This window comes from Juglans microcarpa x Juglans regia, chromosome 2S, assembly GCF_004785595.1.
Source record: "Juglans microcarpa x Juglans regia isolate MS1-56 chromosome 2S, Jm3101_v1.0, whole genome shotgun sequence".
In the NCBI taxonomy this organism is placed as follows: domain Eukaryota; kingdom Viridiplantae; phylum Streptophyta; class Magnoliopsida; order Fagales; family Juglandaceae; genus Juglans; species Juglans microcarpa x Juglans regia.
The window spans coordinates 358,124-373,918 of NC_054597.1; the positions used below are offsets into that span (position 1 = coordinate 358,124).

The 15,795-nt window shown below is 40.1% G+C and overlaps 1 protein-coding gene across 1 annotated transcript; it reads right to left on the reverse strand.

Annotated features, from left to right (window-relative positions):
• Window positions 1-2,021: 2,021 nt before the first annotated feature.
• Window positions 2,022-8,464, reverse strand: LOC121252100 (proline-rich receptor-like protein kinase PERK8). Its single transcript, XM_041151586.1, is given in 10 exon segments — window positions 2,022-2,255; window positions 2,352-2,513; window positions 3,279-3,426; window positions 3,865-3,941; window positions 4,125-4,195; window positions 5,250-5,336; window positions 5,596-6,006; window positions 7,611-8,064; window positions 8,067-8,183; window positions 8,186-8,464. Coding segments are annotated over 10 exon segments (2,040 nt in total).
• Window positions 8,465-15,795: the final 7,331 nt, after the last annotated feature.

A 15,795-nucleotide genomic window follows, 5' to 3' on the forward strand; every position in this document is an offset into this window, starting at 1 on the left:
AAAAAATGTACAAAATAACGCTTAAAAACAAGAGCAACCTATAGAACAACGAGGCAAGGGAAGAATATATAGAAGCCGGCGTCTCATTAGTCATAACCACTTTAACCTTTAGTACAAGATGAAGAGAGCAGAGCTTGTGTTCATTCCTACTCCTGGAATGGGTCACCTCGCATCCACCCTTGCATTTGCAAAGCATTTGCTTGATAGAGATGACCGTTTCTCCATCACGGTTCTCGTCATGAACCCAACATTTGCACCCACCAACCATAGCCTCGTACAATTGATTATTGCCTCCGACACTCGTGTAAGATTTATTCATCTTCCTCAAGTAGATCCTCCCTCGAAAGAGCTTTTCTTTAAGTCTGTTGAGAAATTCATCACCGAGTACGTAGAGAACTACACAAGTCATGTCAAATAAGCTATCATCAACCATGTGTTATCCGCTTCGCTTCCACTTGCCCGCTTTGGTGGGGAGGGGTTGAGGTCGGCGGCTTTGATGGCTGAGGATTCGGGAGGGCTCAGGGAGAGGGGGCGTGGGTTTCAGCTTTTGGAATCGAGATTCAGGGCACTTGGAACCGACCAACGAGGGGAATGAGGGCATCGAGACTTGTTAGTGAACCTGGTCCAGTCTACATGTCATGTGTGTAATGGATGCAGCCAAATAGTGACTTCTGTGAAGATTTTCTTGTAAAAGAATAATGAGAAGAAGTAAGGGTATTATTACCCTTCTGTTATATATTCACATAAAAAATAATAATTAATTAATTGTTTATGCATCACATTTAAGCTGGCTTCCACGAGGTGTTACATCCTCCCTCATATCACTCATATGTAGTATTTATTACACGAACAATGCTAAGATGTTCTCTAAATATGCTCTCAAAAGTTCTCTTGTATTTTGATTTGTTTAATGTTAAAAAATACACACAAAAGTTCTCTGAAGGCGGTTCAAGACCACACGCCAGACACCTCATACGGTCTGAAGATAAAATTAATAGATCGAGCGGTTTGGCTTATAGCTCAAATAAGGGGCAAAAGGTTTGTCACTCTGTTCTCTCTCCCCCTCTGAGCCCGTCTCTCTCTCCCCCCTTCCCCACCCCCACCCCCTCTTCTTCCGTCTGCACATCTGGTAGTCAAATTCGGTTCAACATCTGTAGTTTTGAAAAAAAGTCTCTTGGTTACTCTATTCTCTCTCCCCCCAGTCAAGTTTGAGACTCTCTCCCCGTTTGTTCTTCCGTCTACAAATTACCTTGGGTTGAATATTACTTTCTACAGACTTACTCTTGCAAAAAAGAGTACGGCTGGATCACAAAAGGGGAGAAAATGGTTAGTTCTGGTTTCTTCTTATTTATGTTCTCTTTTCATTAAAAACAAACTCAAGATCCGTCAGAATCTTTCCATTATTTTGTGAAAATGCGTAAAAGGATTAATGGTTTAAAGGTGAGATTTCAATATTACGGCATTCACTTGGAATTTTCTCTAAATCCATGTCGACTCAAGTCACTGATTAGAACACCAAACTACGTTAAAATTGGAATTGCTGGAACTACCATGAAATGTGAACGGCTAGCATATGTTTGGCAGTGGCTTCCTAGAATTTCATAATCCATTGGGTAAAAACTTGATCTACGTGAAATGAGAGTGAAAACTTGGATCTGTGTAAGATGGGGGGCGCGTTAGGCTTTGAAAAAAAATTACAAGCAGGCAGATGGTGTGCGATCTTGAACCGGCTTCAAAGTAGATTTTCTCCAAATAAATTACAGAGTAAATGAGAGGAGGAAGGAATAAGTTATATTAAATCAACAAAAAAGATTACAAAATCATGGACCCCCTCCGACTCAAAAAATAAAAATCATGTTAGTCGAGACTCGAGAGGACAAAGAACTTGGAACAAATAATATGTATGCATATGATTTACATTGAACAAACAGCACAGCCTGAGTCCCAAGGTAATTGTGGGTCTCATCCAAGATGGACAAAAATTAATCCTTCCATGTATAAGAATGAAAGTATGGTATGACCTAAGATGAATTTGCAGATGATGTGTTTCTCCGGTAACCATGCGAGACACTCCTCCAGCTACTCTCTGTTCGATCAAAGAACTCAGAACTGTGTTCTTGACTACCGAATGCCATCCTCTGAAACATCCTGATTAGTGCAGATTGTTGCGCTGGATCAAATTGTTTACTTTGGCCAGGTTTCATTCCATTGGTGAGATCTGGAAGTTCATCCAAAGACTCTAAAGCTCTCACCACCTGAGATGGGTGCAAGGAAGAAGAAGAAAGAAGAAAATTAAATCCCACTAAGTAGAAAAGCAATATTGAAAATCCATGTCCGTTACACATAATTACCAGACTCATTCTTGGCCTTCTCACAGCTGAATGACGCACACAAGCTGCAGCTGCCTCAACCATCCGAAACATTTCCTTTCCAACATAGTTCTTTTCTAGCCTTGGATCCACCAACCCTTCAAAGTCTTCATCTTGAAGTGCTTGAGAAAGCAATGGTCGAGCCTGAAACATTGGTTTTAATTATGGTTAAACTGTGCACTCTTAATTACTAGCAAAAGATTCACTATCCTACCTCTTCCCACTAAAAACCCATTCCCTCTCCTTTGAAAAACCTGATAAAAAGAATTGAGCAGGAATCACAAAAACTTTATGGCAGAGCAGGCAAGTTAGAGACATGCAGAAACAGTTAAAATACACATACATAGGGTTTAATATACTTTTTACCCCTAAACAATCAGGTGCTTTACGCTCTACCCAAAACTAACATACTGCACCCTCCAACTGCCACCAGCTGTCAAATAACATCTCGTTAAGATTCAAAAGTCAAGATTATGCCATGTCGCCTAGTAGTTTGGGTGCAAACCTAGATGGAGGGCGCCATTTGCCAAGTCCTGGTAGTTTGAGGATTTTGATGTATCCATTTTGGTAATTCAGAGTGCAAGCAAAGTGTCAAACACCCAGTAATTTGGAGATGAAAAGTGTATTTAACACATAAATATGTTCATTCAGTCAGATGGCATATCTTCAGGACTGCATACATAAAAATTCATAATTTTGGGTTTCTTCATCAAAAAAGGGGGATACCAAGAAAAGATTTTTGCCACATCCAAGCCAATAACCAACGTCCACTAACAAGGCTTCACAAACGCTACCTAGGATCATCTTGATAAGATGAACTCATGAAAATCTGTGTACTATTAACAATATAGTTTCGGGAAAAAGTCGATGCGGTGTATATAACAACATGTCAATATTTGTGGAACTTACCCATTCAACCAGGCTCTCATCACCCAATGGCTGAGAGGCATCCACAGGCTTGCGGCCTGTAACCAGCTCCAAAAGCACAACCCCAAAGGAATAAACATCAGACTTTTCAGTCAATTTGCCACTTGTTGCGTATTCTGGAGCCATGTAACTGGAGAATTGGGTAATTCCATACATCAGAAAGATACAAAAGGAAAATGTGACCATGGCAAACACCAAATTGGAAAATGGGACTGCGGCGCACATCAAATTGGAAAATCTAACCGTGGCACACATAAGCAGTGTGATATCATTCCAGATGCCTACTTCATGTTAGCTTTAGAGTATGAATGAAAAAAATGGCATATCTAAACATTTGTTTGAAAAACCTTCCAATGCCATATGTATGGCTTAACTGGAATTGCAGGGTGGTCAAAGGCATTTATAATGCCAACGTTTAAAATGTGAATAGTGCTAGCTTTGCCCATGAAAAACGCATTCATATCTTATGCTTTATAAGACACCAAAACACAGAAACAAGCATAAACCAACAAGAAAGTTCGTTTAATCATCTAGGAGACATCATAAGCAACACATAAGGACTACCAACCCAAAAGTTCCCATCACACGTGTGGTTACGTGGGTATTTGAATCCAATGCCAACTTTGCAAGTCCAAAATCTGCAACCTGTTAGTGAGAGAACACAGATCTTTAGGAACATAAATAACTAAAAACAAGAAATTCAGGATAGGGCAAAAATCAGATCCAGCTGCCAAGGGATACTGACTGGCAGTTGGAAGAAACCATCTTGACCAGATGGATGCAAATTGCCGTTTTTCATGAAAACCGATGATGCAGAAAAAGGCATACCCGAGCTTCAAAGTTGTTGTCAAGAAGGATGTTTGAGGATTTAATATCCCTGTGAATGATGCGGGGATGGCCTGTGGTAAGTAAATTAAAACAAAAGATTAGAGAAAAGTGAGAAGTTCCTTGGTAGATGCTATAAATAAATTCAGACATGAGAAAGGGTGGAAGAACACGACAAAGGACCAGAAGATTTTGTTTAAAGGAGAGATTAATTGGAGAAATGCTTCATCCACAAAAGATCTCACAAAAGTAAATACAAGCTGACATGTCTTGATGTGATACGCCAGATTGTAAAATTCCCTTTGTGGATCTAGCACTTCTTAATTAATTGAACTATGCAATAAGGGCAATATGCTATAATGTTTCCTTGATTAGATTGAAAACATCTCAACTCTCATTATAAATATGTTAGTCGTACTCAAATAATTCAAGATTGTTTTGCCGTAGTTACTAGGATTGCTAGATCCCCTAGGAGCCAGGATACAGGTCATTCAATCCCCATATATGATGCCTAGATCTCCTAAAAAGGCAGCTGTGAAATTAACCTGCCAGTACTTGACAATCATAATTAACCAACATACAGAGGGTCTTTTAGCTAAAAAAATAGAAAAACATTATATGATTTCTAGCAACAAAAACGAAGTAAATCTTATGATTTCTACTGATTGAAAAAAAGTGTTAATAACTAAGCCATTATAGCATTTTTTTCCCCTGATAAATTGTTTTCCAGAAAATGCTGGCCGCCCAGATGTAGATGAATTGTCTTTCAATTTTGAACATGCACATTTTGTTGTTGTAATATATTTCTAAACTCTCGAGACCAATTTTGTGCATTTGTTTAAGCCCAACCATTAGATGTGCTAGGTATACTATTGTACCCATATTAACAAAGTGCTACAACAAATCAAAACACACCACATTTTGTGTAAAACATATCTAGAGAATATTTTTATTTTACATTTAGTCGGCAACATGTTAAATGGGTGAAATATGACAAAAATAGATTCGATGGTTTGGGTCCTGTACAGCTGTACCCCTGTAAATGAGCAGAGTTGAAACAACAAATGACCTGAAAAAGATGGAAAACACATTAACATAAGAAGCCCAGAAGGAAAGGAAGAGAATTACAGTCTTCATGTAGGTAAGCTAGTCCACGGGCTGCACCAGCAGCAACCTTCATTCGGATTGCCCAATCCATAATGGGCCCGCCCTCACCTGCAAATATATAATGGGTAGTTAGAGATATATTACAATTTTGATGGGGAATTCATATGCAGTAGACTGTCAAAGTTGAATCCTCAAGCCCCATAACTCAATCGAAATAATTATGGAACCGGACTTGCCACGACATGGATACTACTAAGAAATTATTTGTGGCACGTCGTAATTGGATGTGTTGACCAAAGAGAAACCTTATGGTAAACCAGGTTTGGACCTATTTTCGTTTCAATTTCATCTGAGAAGTATTTCTTACCATGGAGGTGATAATGAAGAGTATTGTTTGGGACATATTCGTAGACAAGTAATCTTTGATGCTCAGATATACAGTAACCCACCAGGGAAACCAAATAACGATGGTGTATTCTGCTAATTATCTCGACTTCTGCTCTAAATTCACGCTCACCCTGTCCACCACCAATTTTTAACTGTTTAACAGCTACGTCTTTCCCATCTGCCAGGACACCTTTGTAAACACAACCAAATCCACCTTCACCCAAAATATTTTGTGCTGAGAACCCATTTGTGGCCCGGACTAATTCTTCATAAGTGAACCATGACCTTGAATTGCTTACACCGCCGGGATCTGATGATGTATTCAAAAAATTGCTGCCAGAGTCATTTTCTACTAGGGGAGCTGGAGAATAGGGCTTTAGAAAGAATGAATCTGGAGAGCACAGACAAGTCCATTAAGATATATTCATTGAACTCATAGCCTCATTCAGTTATAGCTTGCTAGCTAACTCAAAAGCATAATAAAAATGAAGTGGAAATGTACTATTTCATACAGTGTGGATAAAACTTATACTTAAGTCCTTGAATTTAAGTCTATGAACTTCATTACACCATATCCATGACCCAAATTGCCATAAGCACACAGAAACAAAACTGAATCAGTTAGAATTGCAATGGTTTAAGTCATAGACTCCACAGGGACATGGTGTATTCCACTAGTGTGGAAAGAGGAGGTGAAGACAAAATTATTTGGGCTCCTACCAAGAAAGGGACGCTCAGTGTTTGTTCTTTCTATAATTTCTTTATTCCTTATGATAACAACTGATTTTATGTGGATGGCTCCCTTTTGTTTCCTTCCCCTGGGGATAAAATCTAGGCAGCAAGTGCATGGAAGAAGACATGGCGGACTAAGATGCTTCCAATAGCTGCATTTTTTGCCAGGACAGCTTCTCTAAGAAAGATTCTCACCTTGGACAACCTGAGGAAAAAATACATTGTTGTGACTGAATGGTGTTGCATGTATAAGAGGAGTGGGAGGTTTGTGGATCATCTTTACTCTGTGACAAGATATCTACTGCTTTGTGCAGTGACTTTTCTGTATGCCTAGAAAAATAATGGATCTTTTTTGACTCCTGGAGAGGATTAGGTGGAAGTCCACAAATTATTGCGGTATGGAAAATGGTTCCTACTTGCCTCATATGATGTATTTGGTGGGAAGGAAATGCTAGAATGCTTTAGGATGGGAACGAACTATGGAGAAGCTTAAGACTTTCTTTTCCAATACTCCTTTGGACTACTTCTATGGACTTTAATGGCTGAACTTACACGATGGATGGGCATCTCTCTTGTATACAGCCTGTATACTTGGAGCACGCATTTTGAGCTTTTCAATATAACTTTTCTTAGTTATGAACATGACACTATGTTTCTGACACAAGCTATGGCCCCAAAATGAGTAGGCTGAACAAAATTCATGATACTGACCCCAATGGCTGCATAGATTTTCTGAAATAGAATTTCAGTCATTCCAATTAGTTTAGATAGACCGTGCAGAGATGAATGGAGTTCTTGTATTGCTACAGCACAACATCTTTGAAAAAACCATGAGAGTTTGTGTAGAGAACATCATCCATTTGACATCAGAGGACTTAATATTCCCTGAATATAGCATGTCCAGATGTGTCATCCAGCACATATTGCAACGGGGATCATAACGGAATGCCAAAATATCTGTTTTTCTAGTGAGTGAAAAATGATCACCTTTGACTAGAATTCATACAGAAACAATAGCTATAACTCCAATCCTTACCCCAAAGATTTTGCATCCAGTTACAGCATAATCTTTTTATCTAGCGGAAAATCTACAAGTTCGAGGAACTTTAACAATAATCCTTACGAGTATATACTATATAAATAAAGCAGTTTTCAGATTATCAATTTAGTAATATATTGAGAGGTAAATTATCCACTAGAAGTCAACCAGCGTTTACTTAAATACCTTGTAAATAAAAAAGTAAAAACAAGAAAATTTATAACCTGAATTCTGTGAGGAGGCAAATGGAGAAGGCATGGAGTAGCATACATTTTTTCTATTTATCCTTTTCTTGCGTTTATGTAAGAACCACATAGCCATCACAGCAAGACTAATCACTAGGATCCCAAACACGATACCAATTGCCACAAACCCTCCCGTGCTTAACCCACCTGTTTTTGTAGATGTTGTATTGAGATTTCCGGAAGAGGAATTACTTGGTGGAGGAGGAGAGAAAATCGGAGGAGGTGAGTAGAGTGAGGGGACTGAAGGAGGAGGTGATACCAATGTGGTATTCGGGGCAGATTCAGATGGAGGAGGTGTAAGCATAGTTGGTGGAGGAGTGCTTGTTGGTGACTTTGCTACTGGTGGAGGTCGAGAATTGGAAGAAGGCGGCGTTGGGACATTGGCTGGAGGAGGTGGAGATGAAGAAGGTGAGATGGCTCGAAGGGGAGGTGGGGTGGCGCTGGAGGTGTAGAGGACGCCTGAGGAGGAGAAGAACTTCCTGATGGAGGTGGTGGGGACAAATCCGGAGGGGAGGGCGAAGTCACGGCTGGAGGAGGGGCAGATGGCGGGGGGATGATACTGTAGGTGGCGATGAAGGAGGCGTTGGTGGTGAGGTAGCAGGTGGGGAAGGTGGTGTAGGTGGTGGTGAGATTGGAGGAGGTGACGATGCTGGTGGGGGTAAAGCTGGTGTCGACGGAGGAGAAGCGGTAGAGACTGGGGGTGGAGGAGACTGAGGAGGTGGAGTTGAAGAATTTGATGGAGAAGGGGAAGAAGGTGGTGGTGGCGAGGTAACAAGGGAAGTTGGTGAATCCGCAGGAGGCGAAGATTTCGGAGATGGGGCAGTTGAAGCCATCTTCCTGCGAATCTTTCCTAACAATGACAATCAAGTACTACACTTCCATTACCAAATTTGAACAATCGGACTAATCAGCAACATCCACGACTCATTTTTCCTCAAAAGCATACAGCACCACATCATTCCAGCGCCCAATTCACTACCAAAAAAAGTCTTCCCCAAAGCAAATGTCCCAACGCGAATTCATTCGACTAAGAATCAACGAACCCAGAAAAACCCAACTCGACAAAACCAAGCAAAACCAATCTACCAGAATTCCTTCACTTCGAACACTCAGCTTCTCGAAACACTGACTGGCTCAGAAACCCCATAATACAACAGAAACTAAGCAAAACCCGTTCAAAAAAGTCTTCTGCCAACATCACCCAGACCAGCAAACTACAAACTTGATCAACAATCAGAGTAAATACAGTCCAGTATGACTATACCTGCAGCACGAGCCAGATCTCCAAAATTTTCAGAAACTCAATATGGCCTTTACGCATGCCTTCTCCTTTATTGTAGGTGTTTTGGAACCATTACAAAACAGGTCGGAATCTTCGAGTTCCACTGGGGCTCCCAAGAAAGCTCCTTTCGTGGAAAATGGCAAAGAGGATGTCTGTGCCCAAGAAATATGCAAACCAAACGTGGGGGCGACTTCCAATTAGTCATTTTCTCACTGTTCCTCAGTCATCACATGCACAGGGTGGAAAAACATGGAAAATAAATCATTAAAATGTTGGCCTTTAATTCCTCGCCATTCCTCTTGTTTGATATTCTCTCGGTTATTTTTGCTTTTGAAATTTATAATATTCCATATTTTAAAAACTTAAATTACAAGTTTTGGTCAGGCCAATAAAAAAGAAGAAAAAAATTCTGTCTATTTATCAAGAAAGAATATTCCACGTCAACAAAAGAGGTAAAGATATAATGAATTACTGCTATTCCATAGGCCTTCACATTTTCTTTTTCTTGGGTTAGAATAAAGAATGCAAAGGTGAAGTGATATTTATGACTGAAAAAATAGAAAGGAAAACAATAGATGAGGTGCGAACAGCTCTAATTACAATCCAAGAAGCCTGGAGTCTGTCAATATGTCGTGTAATGAATGAGAAATATGGACTTATTGGGGACAATTGCAAAGATTTCCTTAATGTCTGCTAATCCATAGGAAGCCAAAATGGAGCATATAATAGGTAAAAAATGTTCATTTATTGTATTATATATATGGTAATTGGTAGTCCTAGATTACTTTACAGGCACAGAGAGAGAGAGAGAGAGAGAGAGAGAGAGATGAACATGTGTTTTGGAGACTGGAGCTCTACACATGCACTTAGGATATGCGAGTCTCACAAACATGCCCGAGAAAAGTTAGAAAACAAATTATTGAAAAGATCATCGAAGCTGGCTGTGACAAAAAACAAAGTTAACAAACCAATGCCAACAAGTCAATGGAAACCCAAAGGCCGAGTTAGAGGTTAGTAATAGTATAGAGTTTCTTTTCTATTCAGATTCAAGGATTTCTAAAATCTGATTTTATATGTAAAACTTATCTCAGATCTCATTGTCACAGTCTCCAATTGCCATATTTGCCAAATGTGTTCGATTTGACAAAGTAACAATAGAAAATATTACCAGAGGTAGCTTGTCTTTTTGGCATTGCTTGTGAAGGCATTTCTTTTTCACCTGCACCACAATCTTCAATCCAAAGCTTAATGTTTTTATTGAGCTAATGATGTAATCAAGCTTTTCTTGCCGTGAGAAGCTAAAGAGAGTCGAGACTCTCAACATTCATTTTACATGGCTCCACCCTCCACCAAAAGGTTGGTGATAGTGACCTTGAAAACTATTTAGTTTTAACAAGTTGTTACAACATTTTTTTTCATGAGTAATTCTATATATCAGCTACTATTTATTTTCACACTCTACATCAATAATTTTTTTTTTCCTATAAAATGTAGAGTAGTAAATAGTATCCGATAAAAACAATTTTTCTTTTGGAAAACTTTGTTTAAGCTAATGATTTTTTTACCCATATGGGATTGATAACAAAGTCAAAAGTCCTGCGGATGTGATAGGGTTGAAAGAAAATAGCACTCGGGCATTGAAACAGGCGCAACTGGAGGCTTTGCTTTGCCTGTTACGTTGGTTTAAGTCCTTATCATAATATCCAGGAGAAGGGAAAAAACGCCAGACAAGTACAAATAAAGCATCTTTGACTAAAGTATTCCCATTTCAAATTTAAATGCTTAACAATACAATACATTCTTATGTGTTCTCTTTTTGAAGATCCAAGAAATTCCATGGATCCAATAAGGCCTTGCAATTTATATATCTTTTGGTCTTTTTAATTGACATAAACCCAGGTCATTTATTAAAACAAAGATGATAAGCCAAAAATGGCTGGGATAGCTCATTCTCTACTTGAGAACAAGGAGACAACGTCTCCAATAATACGAGTTGCAAATAATGCAATCTTCTCCTTCCTCTTTATAGAGAGAGAGATGAACATGAGAAAACACAAGAATGCAGGGTTTGATTGCATGCACCGAAACAAATACATACAATACAATACAAGTATCTAGGTGATAAAATGAAAAGAAAACAAAATGCAGTACAGAAAGAAAAAGGAAGAATTGTCATTCTACTGAAAAAGTTCTCATACATAGATATTCATTTGATGTTCATGCCTTTATACAGGCAACCAATTACATAGCAGGCCAATAGTAAATTTACAGACACAAAATGTAAAAGGTTTATTACAGTTGGAAATATAACAATTAACAAACTCTGCAGAGTGAGAATATTCTCTAAGTTTCTGTTTGTGCTGCCTCCTTTGTGATGGAATTCTCTGCTTTTTGTTTCTATAGTGGTGCGTTGTGTAGACATAGATTAATACGCCCCCTCAAGTCCAATGGGGTGCCAAGGACATTGAGACTCGTCTTCAAAACAGAAAAGCGATCAACCACCAGTGGCTTAGTAAAGATATCAGCCAACTGATCCTTACTGCTATAAAAACAAACTTGAAGAGTTTTGGCAGCTACCCTATCACGTACAAAATGAAAGTCTATATCCATGTGTTTTGTGCGTGAGTGATAGACAAGATTAGAGGTGAGATATGTGGCACCCAAGTTATCACACCATAAAACAGGCAGCTTGAAGATAGGAAAACCAAGTTCTTTTATCAAGATCTGAAGCCATATTATCTCAGCAGTGGTATTAGCTAGAGACTTGTACTCAGCCTCAGTGCTCGATCTTGCAACTGTGTGCTGCTTGCGTGAACTCCAGGAAATAAGATGATTTTCCAGAAAAATGCAAAACCCTCCAGTGAATCTTCTATCATCTGGACAGCCAGCCTAGTCGGCATCCGAGTAGGCATGCAAAGTGGAACCAGATTTCTTGGCAAAAAAAGACCATGATTGATGGAGAATTTTAAATATCTCAGAATTTCTTTAACAGCAGTCCAATGGGGAAGTTTTGGATCATGCATGAACTGACAGACCTTGTTTACAGAGAATGCAATATCTGGTCTGGTTAGGGATAAGTACTGAAGACTGCCAACAACACTCCTAAAAAGTGTAGGATTCTCAAATTAGGGAGTATCAAACTTAGAAAGTTTACTGGAGGCAGACATGGGGGAAGAAATGGGATTGGCTGCAGTCATGTTGGTTTTTCTGAGAAGATCAGAGATATATTTTCGTTGGGAAAGCAACATGCCACTGGGTAGGTAGTCTAATTCCAGTCCAAGAAAAATATGAGAGTCGACCTAAGTCTTTTACGGGAAATGCATGACTAAGGTCAGTGAGAAGGCTATCAATAGCAGTGGACGTGGGAGATGTAATTACCATGTCATCTACGTACACTAATGTAAAAATACAGATTTTTGAATTTTTCAAGATGAACAGAGATGGATCCCCTTGAGAGGCAACAAAACCATAACTGAGAAGTCAATTGCTTAATTGTGAGAACCAGGCCCGGGGTGCCTGTTTTAGGCCGTAGATGACCTTGTGTAATTGGCACACATAATTCGGGTGTTTGGGATCAACAAAGCTAGGGGGTTGCTGCATAAAAACAGTCTCATTGAGCCTTCCATGAAGGAAGGCATTTTGAATATCAATTTGTCTCAGAGACCAATTTTGAGCAATAGCAAAAGAGAGAACTAACCGAATGGTGGTGGGCTTAACAATGGGGCTGAAAGTTTCATTGTAGTCAACTCTAGGTTGCTGATGAAAACCTTTAGCAACAAGCCAAGCTTTCCTCCGTTCAATTGAACCATCCGAGTGAAGTTTAGTGCGGAATACCTACTTGCAACCAACAAGATTAGATGTATTTTGAGGGGGAACAAGAGACCAAGTTTGGGTTTGCATGAGGGCATCATACTCTTTGTTCATAGCTTCTTTCCACTTAGAAAATTTTGAAGCTAGGGTAAATGAGGATAGTTCATCAGGTACAGTTTTGGTAGAGATTGAACAAGTTCGAGATGGGTATGGAATTGTCCCATCGGTGAGGACAGGGGGTCGAGACGATTGAGTCATGGAGCGAGTGATGATTGGTGCCCGTGGAGGGACAAGGCAAGAGTCGGTTTAATGAGAGTGAGAAGAGGAAGGTTCAATCGCAGGAGAGGATGAGAGCGATATCGGGGAAGAAGATGACGAAGAGAGATTGGGTGAATGAGACTGACTTGGGCTTGAAAAGGTGAGGGGTTGAGCTGTTGTTTGAACTGGGCTTGAGGATAGGTTGGGAGAAACAGACCAGAAGAGTTGGTGTGAGATCCTTATTTTTATGGGTTTTAAATTATTTACTTAATTATATTATTGTGTTATTTTTATTTTATTAAGTGTATTATTTTATTGTTAATTATTTTGGTATGTAGGGATTTTAATTTCTTTATTAATTATTTTGTATGCGATAGTAATTTTTGTGTAATTTTATTGTAGTAATTATTTATTGTGGGCTGTGTGTGTATGTGCATTTTTCATTGTGGGCCGTGGGTGTGTGAGTTTGGTGAGCCTAGACTAACCCAGCCCGTGTGAAGGAGGGCCCAACCCGTGCAAGCTGAGCCCAGCCCGTGCTGTGAACCCAGCCCTCCCCTTTTAATCCGAACGGTGCCGTTTTTGGTCAGGAAGCTAGGGCTCCATCGTTTCCTTCATGCGCCGCTTGACTTCCTCCTTCTTCTTCTTATTTCTTCTTCTTCCTTCTTCTTCCTGCAACTTACTCTCCACGCAGCTGCTGTCGACGCCAATCGGGACTTCGTTCCGCAAATCAGCCGCAAGCCGCCACCTCCACCTTGCCTTTTCCTCTCCGTGTCTTTCGGTAGTGACTCCGAAGCTTGCTGTCGAGCTGCCGTTCCCCACACCACCACCTCATTCTTCCGTAAGCATCTCGGTGGCGTTGGGCATGGGCTCCGAATGTGCTGTCGTTGCCGCCGCTCCACACGTCCGCGCGAAGACATCTCACTCCTCCACGACTTGTTGCCGTTTTCTCTTCTTCTACCCATGTGACACACGGGCACCTGCCACTGCCGTGCTTGGCCTATAAATAGGCCACGGCTTCTACAATTAATTTTTCTGAGTTCCTCCATCTTGTCCCTCTTAATTGGAGTTTTGATCTGTGAATTTTTGGGATGAACCCGAGTGTTGTGTGGTTTTGCCGAGAGCTTCAAATTCTGAAATTTGTGAGTTTGGGTGATTGAATCCGAGAGCTTCAATTTTTGTTGTGCTTGGTTTTGTTTTAATTGAGGGAAAAATTGATCGGTTGGGTTGTTGTTGCCGTGTGATAAAACCCAATTTTTGGGCACTGTTCCGTTGAGCCGCCGCCTTGAGCAACGCCCTTGAGTGATCTTTCAGAAATACCCATCATCGTGTGTATGTAATTTTTCATCGTAAATCAAGTGATTTAAATTGACTTTATAACTGTTGTTCATTTGTAAATTATTGAACTGTTGGTTTTGTTGGAAATTGGGCCTTGAGCAGTTGAAGTGTTGGGTTTATTAAAATTGGAGTTGTTGGATTTGGGCCTTGGGCCGGATTGATGGACGGGATTACGCGTGTATTTGTGAAACTGTATAATTGTAAATGGAGGTTTATTTTATTGTAAATGAAATATTTAATATTTATTCCAATAAACTGTTGCAATGCATATTTATCGTTTATAATAAATTGTGCTGTGATGTCACGTTGTCTGTTGAAATTGAGACTATTGTTATTAATGGCATGGGTGCGTGTGTATCACGACCCCAAGCCGAGATGGGGCATTATCTCGGTGGAGCTCCTTTGGTCACTTGGGAGCGTAACAGACTGACGTGACGTCCTCTGAGTTGTCGCAGGGCGACGACCAGAACGGACGAGACGGTAACGCTCTCGTACCGATTCCGTGACCTTTTGGCTGGCGAGGTTAGAGGATGCTTGGTCATGTACGCGCTGGGCGCGAAACTGGGCATCGCTCGTTACGAAATCTCATGTACGGACGTTACCTGTGATGTGACGAAGAGAGCCAGGGTGTGCGAACGGTCCATAGGGGAGACCGTGGTGCATGCATAATTTCATAATAAATATGATTGGGACCAAAATGAGATTTTTGGTGTAAGTATAAAAATGGTATTTTTGGGAAAATGAATGTGGGTTGTTATTCTGTCCATATGGGAACACGTGTTTGCATAAATGTGTTTTAAATCTCTTGGATGTTGTTTGGTTAATTACTTGCTGAGATGTCATAATCTTATAGTGGTGTTTACCCTACGGTTCTGTTTTATGGTGCCGTAGAGTTTGACGCAGAGCCCGAGTATGAACCTGAAGGACCGACTCCGCCAGAAGCTTAAGTCGTTGTTATGTTGTTCAGCGTTTTGAGACTTGTTTTCCTTTATGTTATTTGTTTTCTTTAAATTATCTGACAGAAGACTGTAAAATTCTTGTAAAGTTATTTTACTGCTTTTTGAACAATTCTGGTATTTAATATAGAAATACCCTTTTATTTTCCCGTTGTGAATATTATACTGTACATTTATTGTATGTTGTACACACTTTGAGCACTGGTCGTTGGGGTGCGTGATCCGTGTGGTCATCATCCCTGTGTCACGAACTCCACAAAAAATAACACGTGGGGTCGAGGGCGCCACAGTTGGTAGGTGGATGAGGTAAAGGGTTGGGTGCTGGGCCCAAGATAGACGGGTTTAGAACAGGTAAGGAAACAAGAGGAGAGTTGGTCTGTGATGAGGGAGTGAATTCAGGTTTGGAGTGAGGAAAAGTGTGTTCATAAAAAAGGACGTCGCGTGAGATGTATAAACGATTTGTTTTAAGAACAAGACATTTATACCCTTTGTGTGATGAACTGTACCTAAGAAAAATGCATGG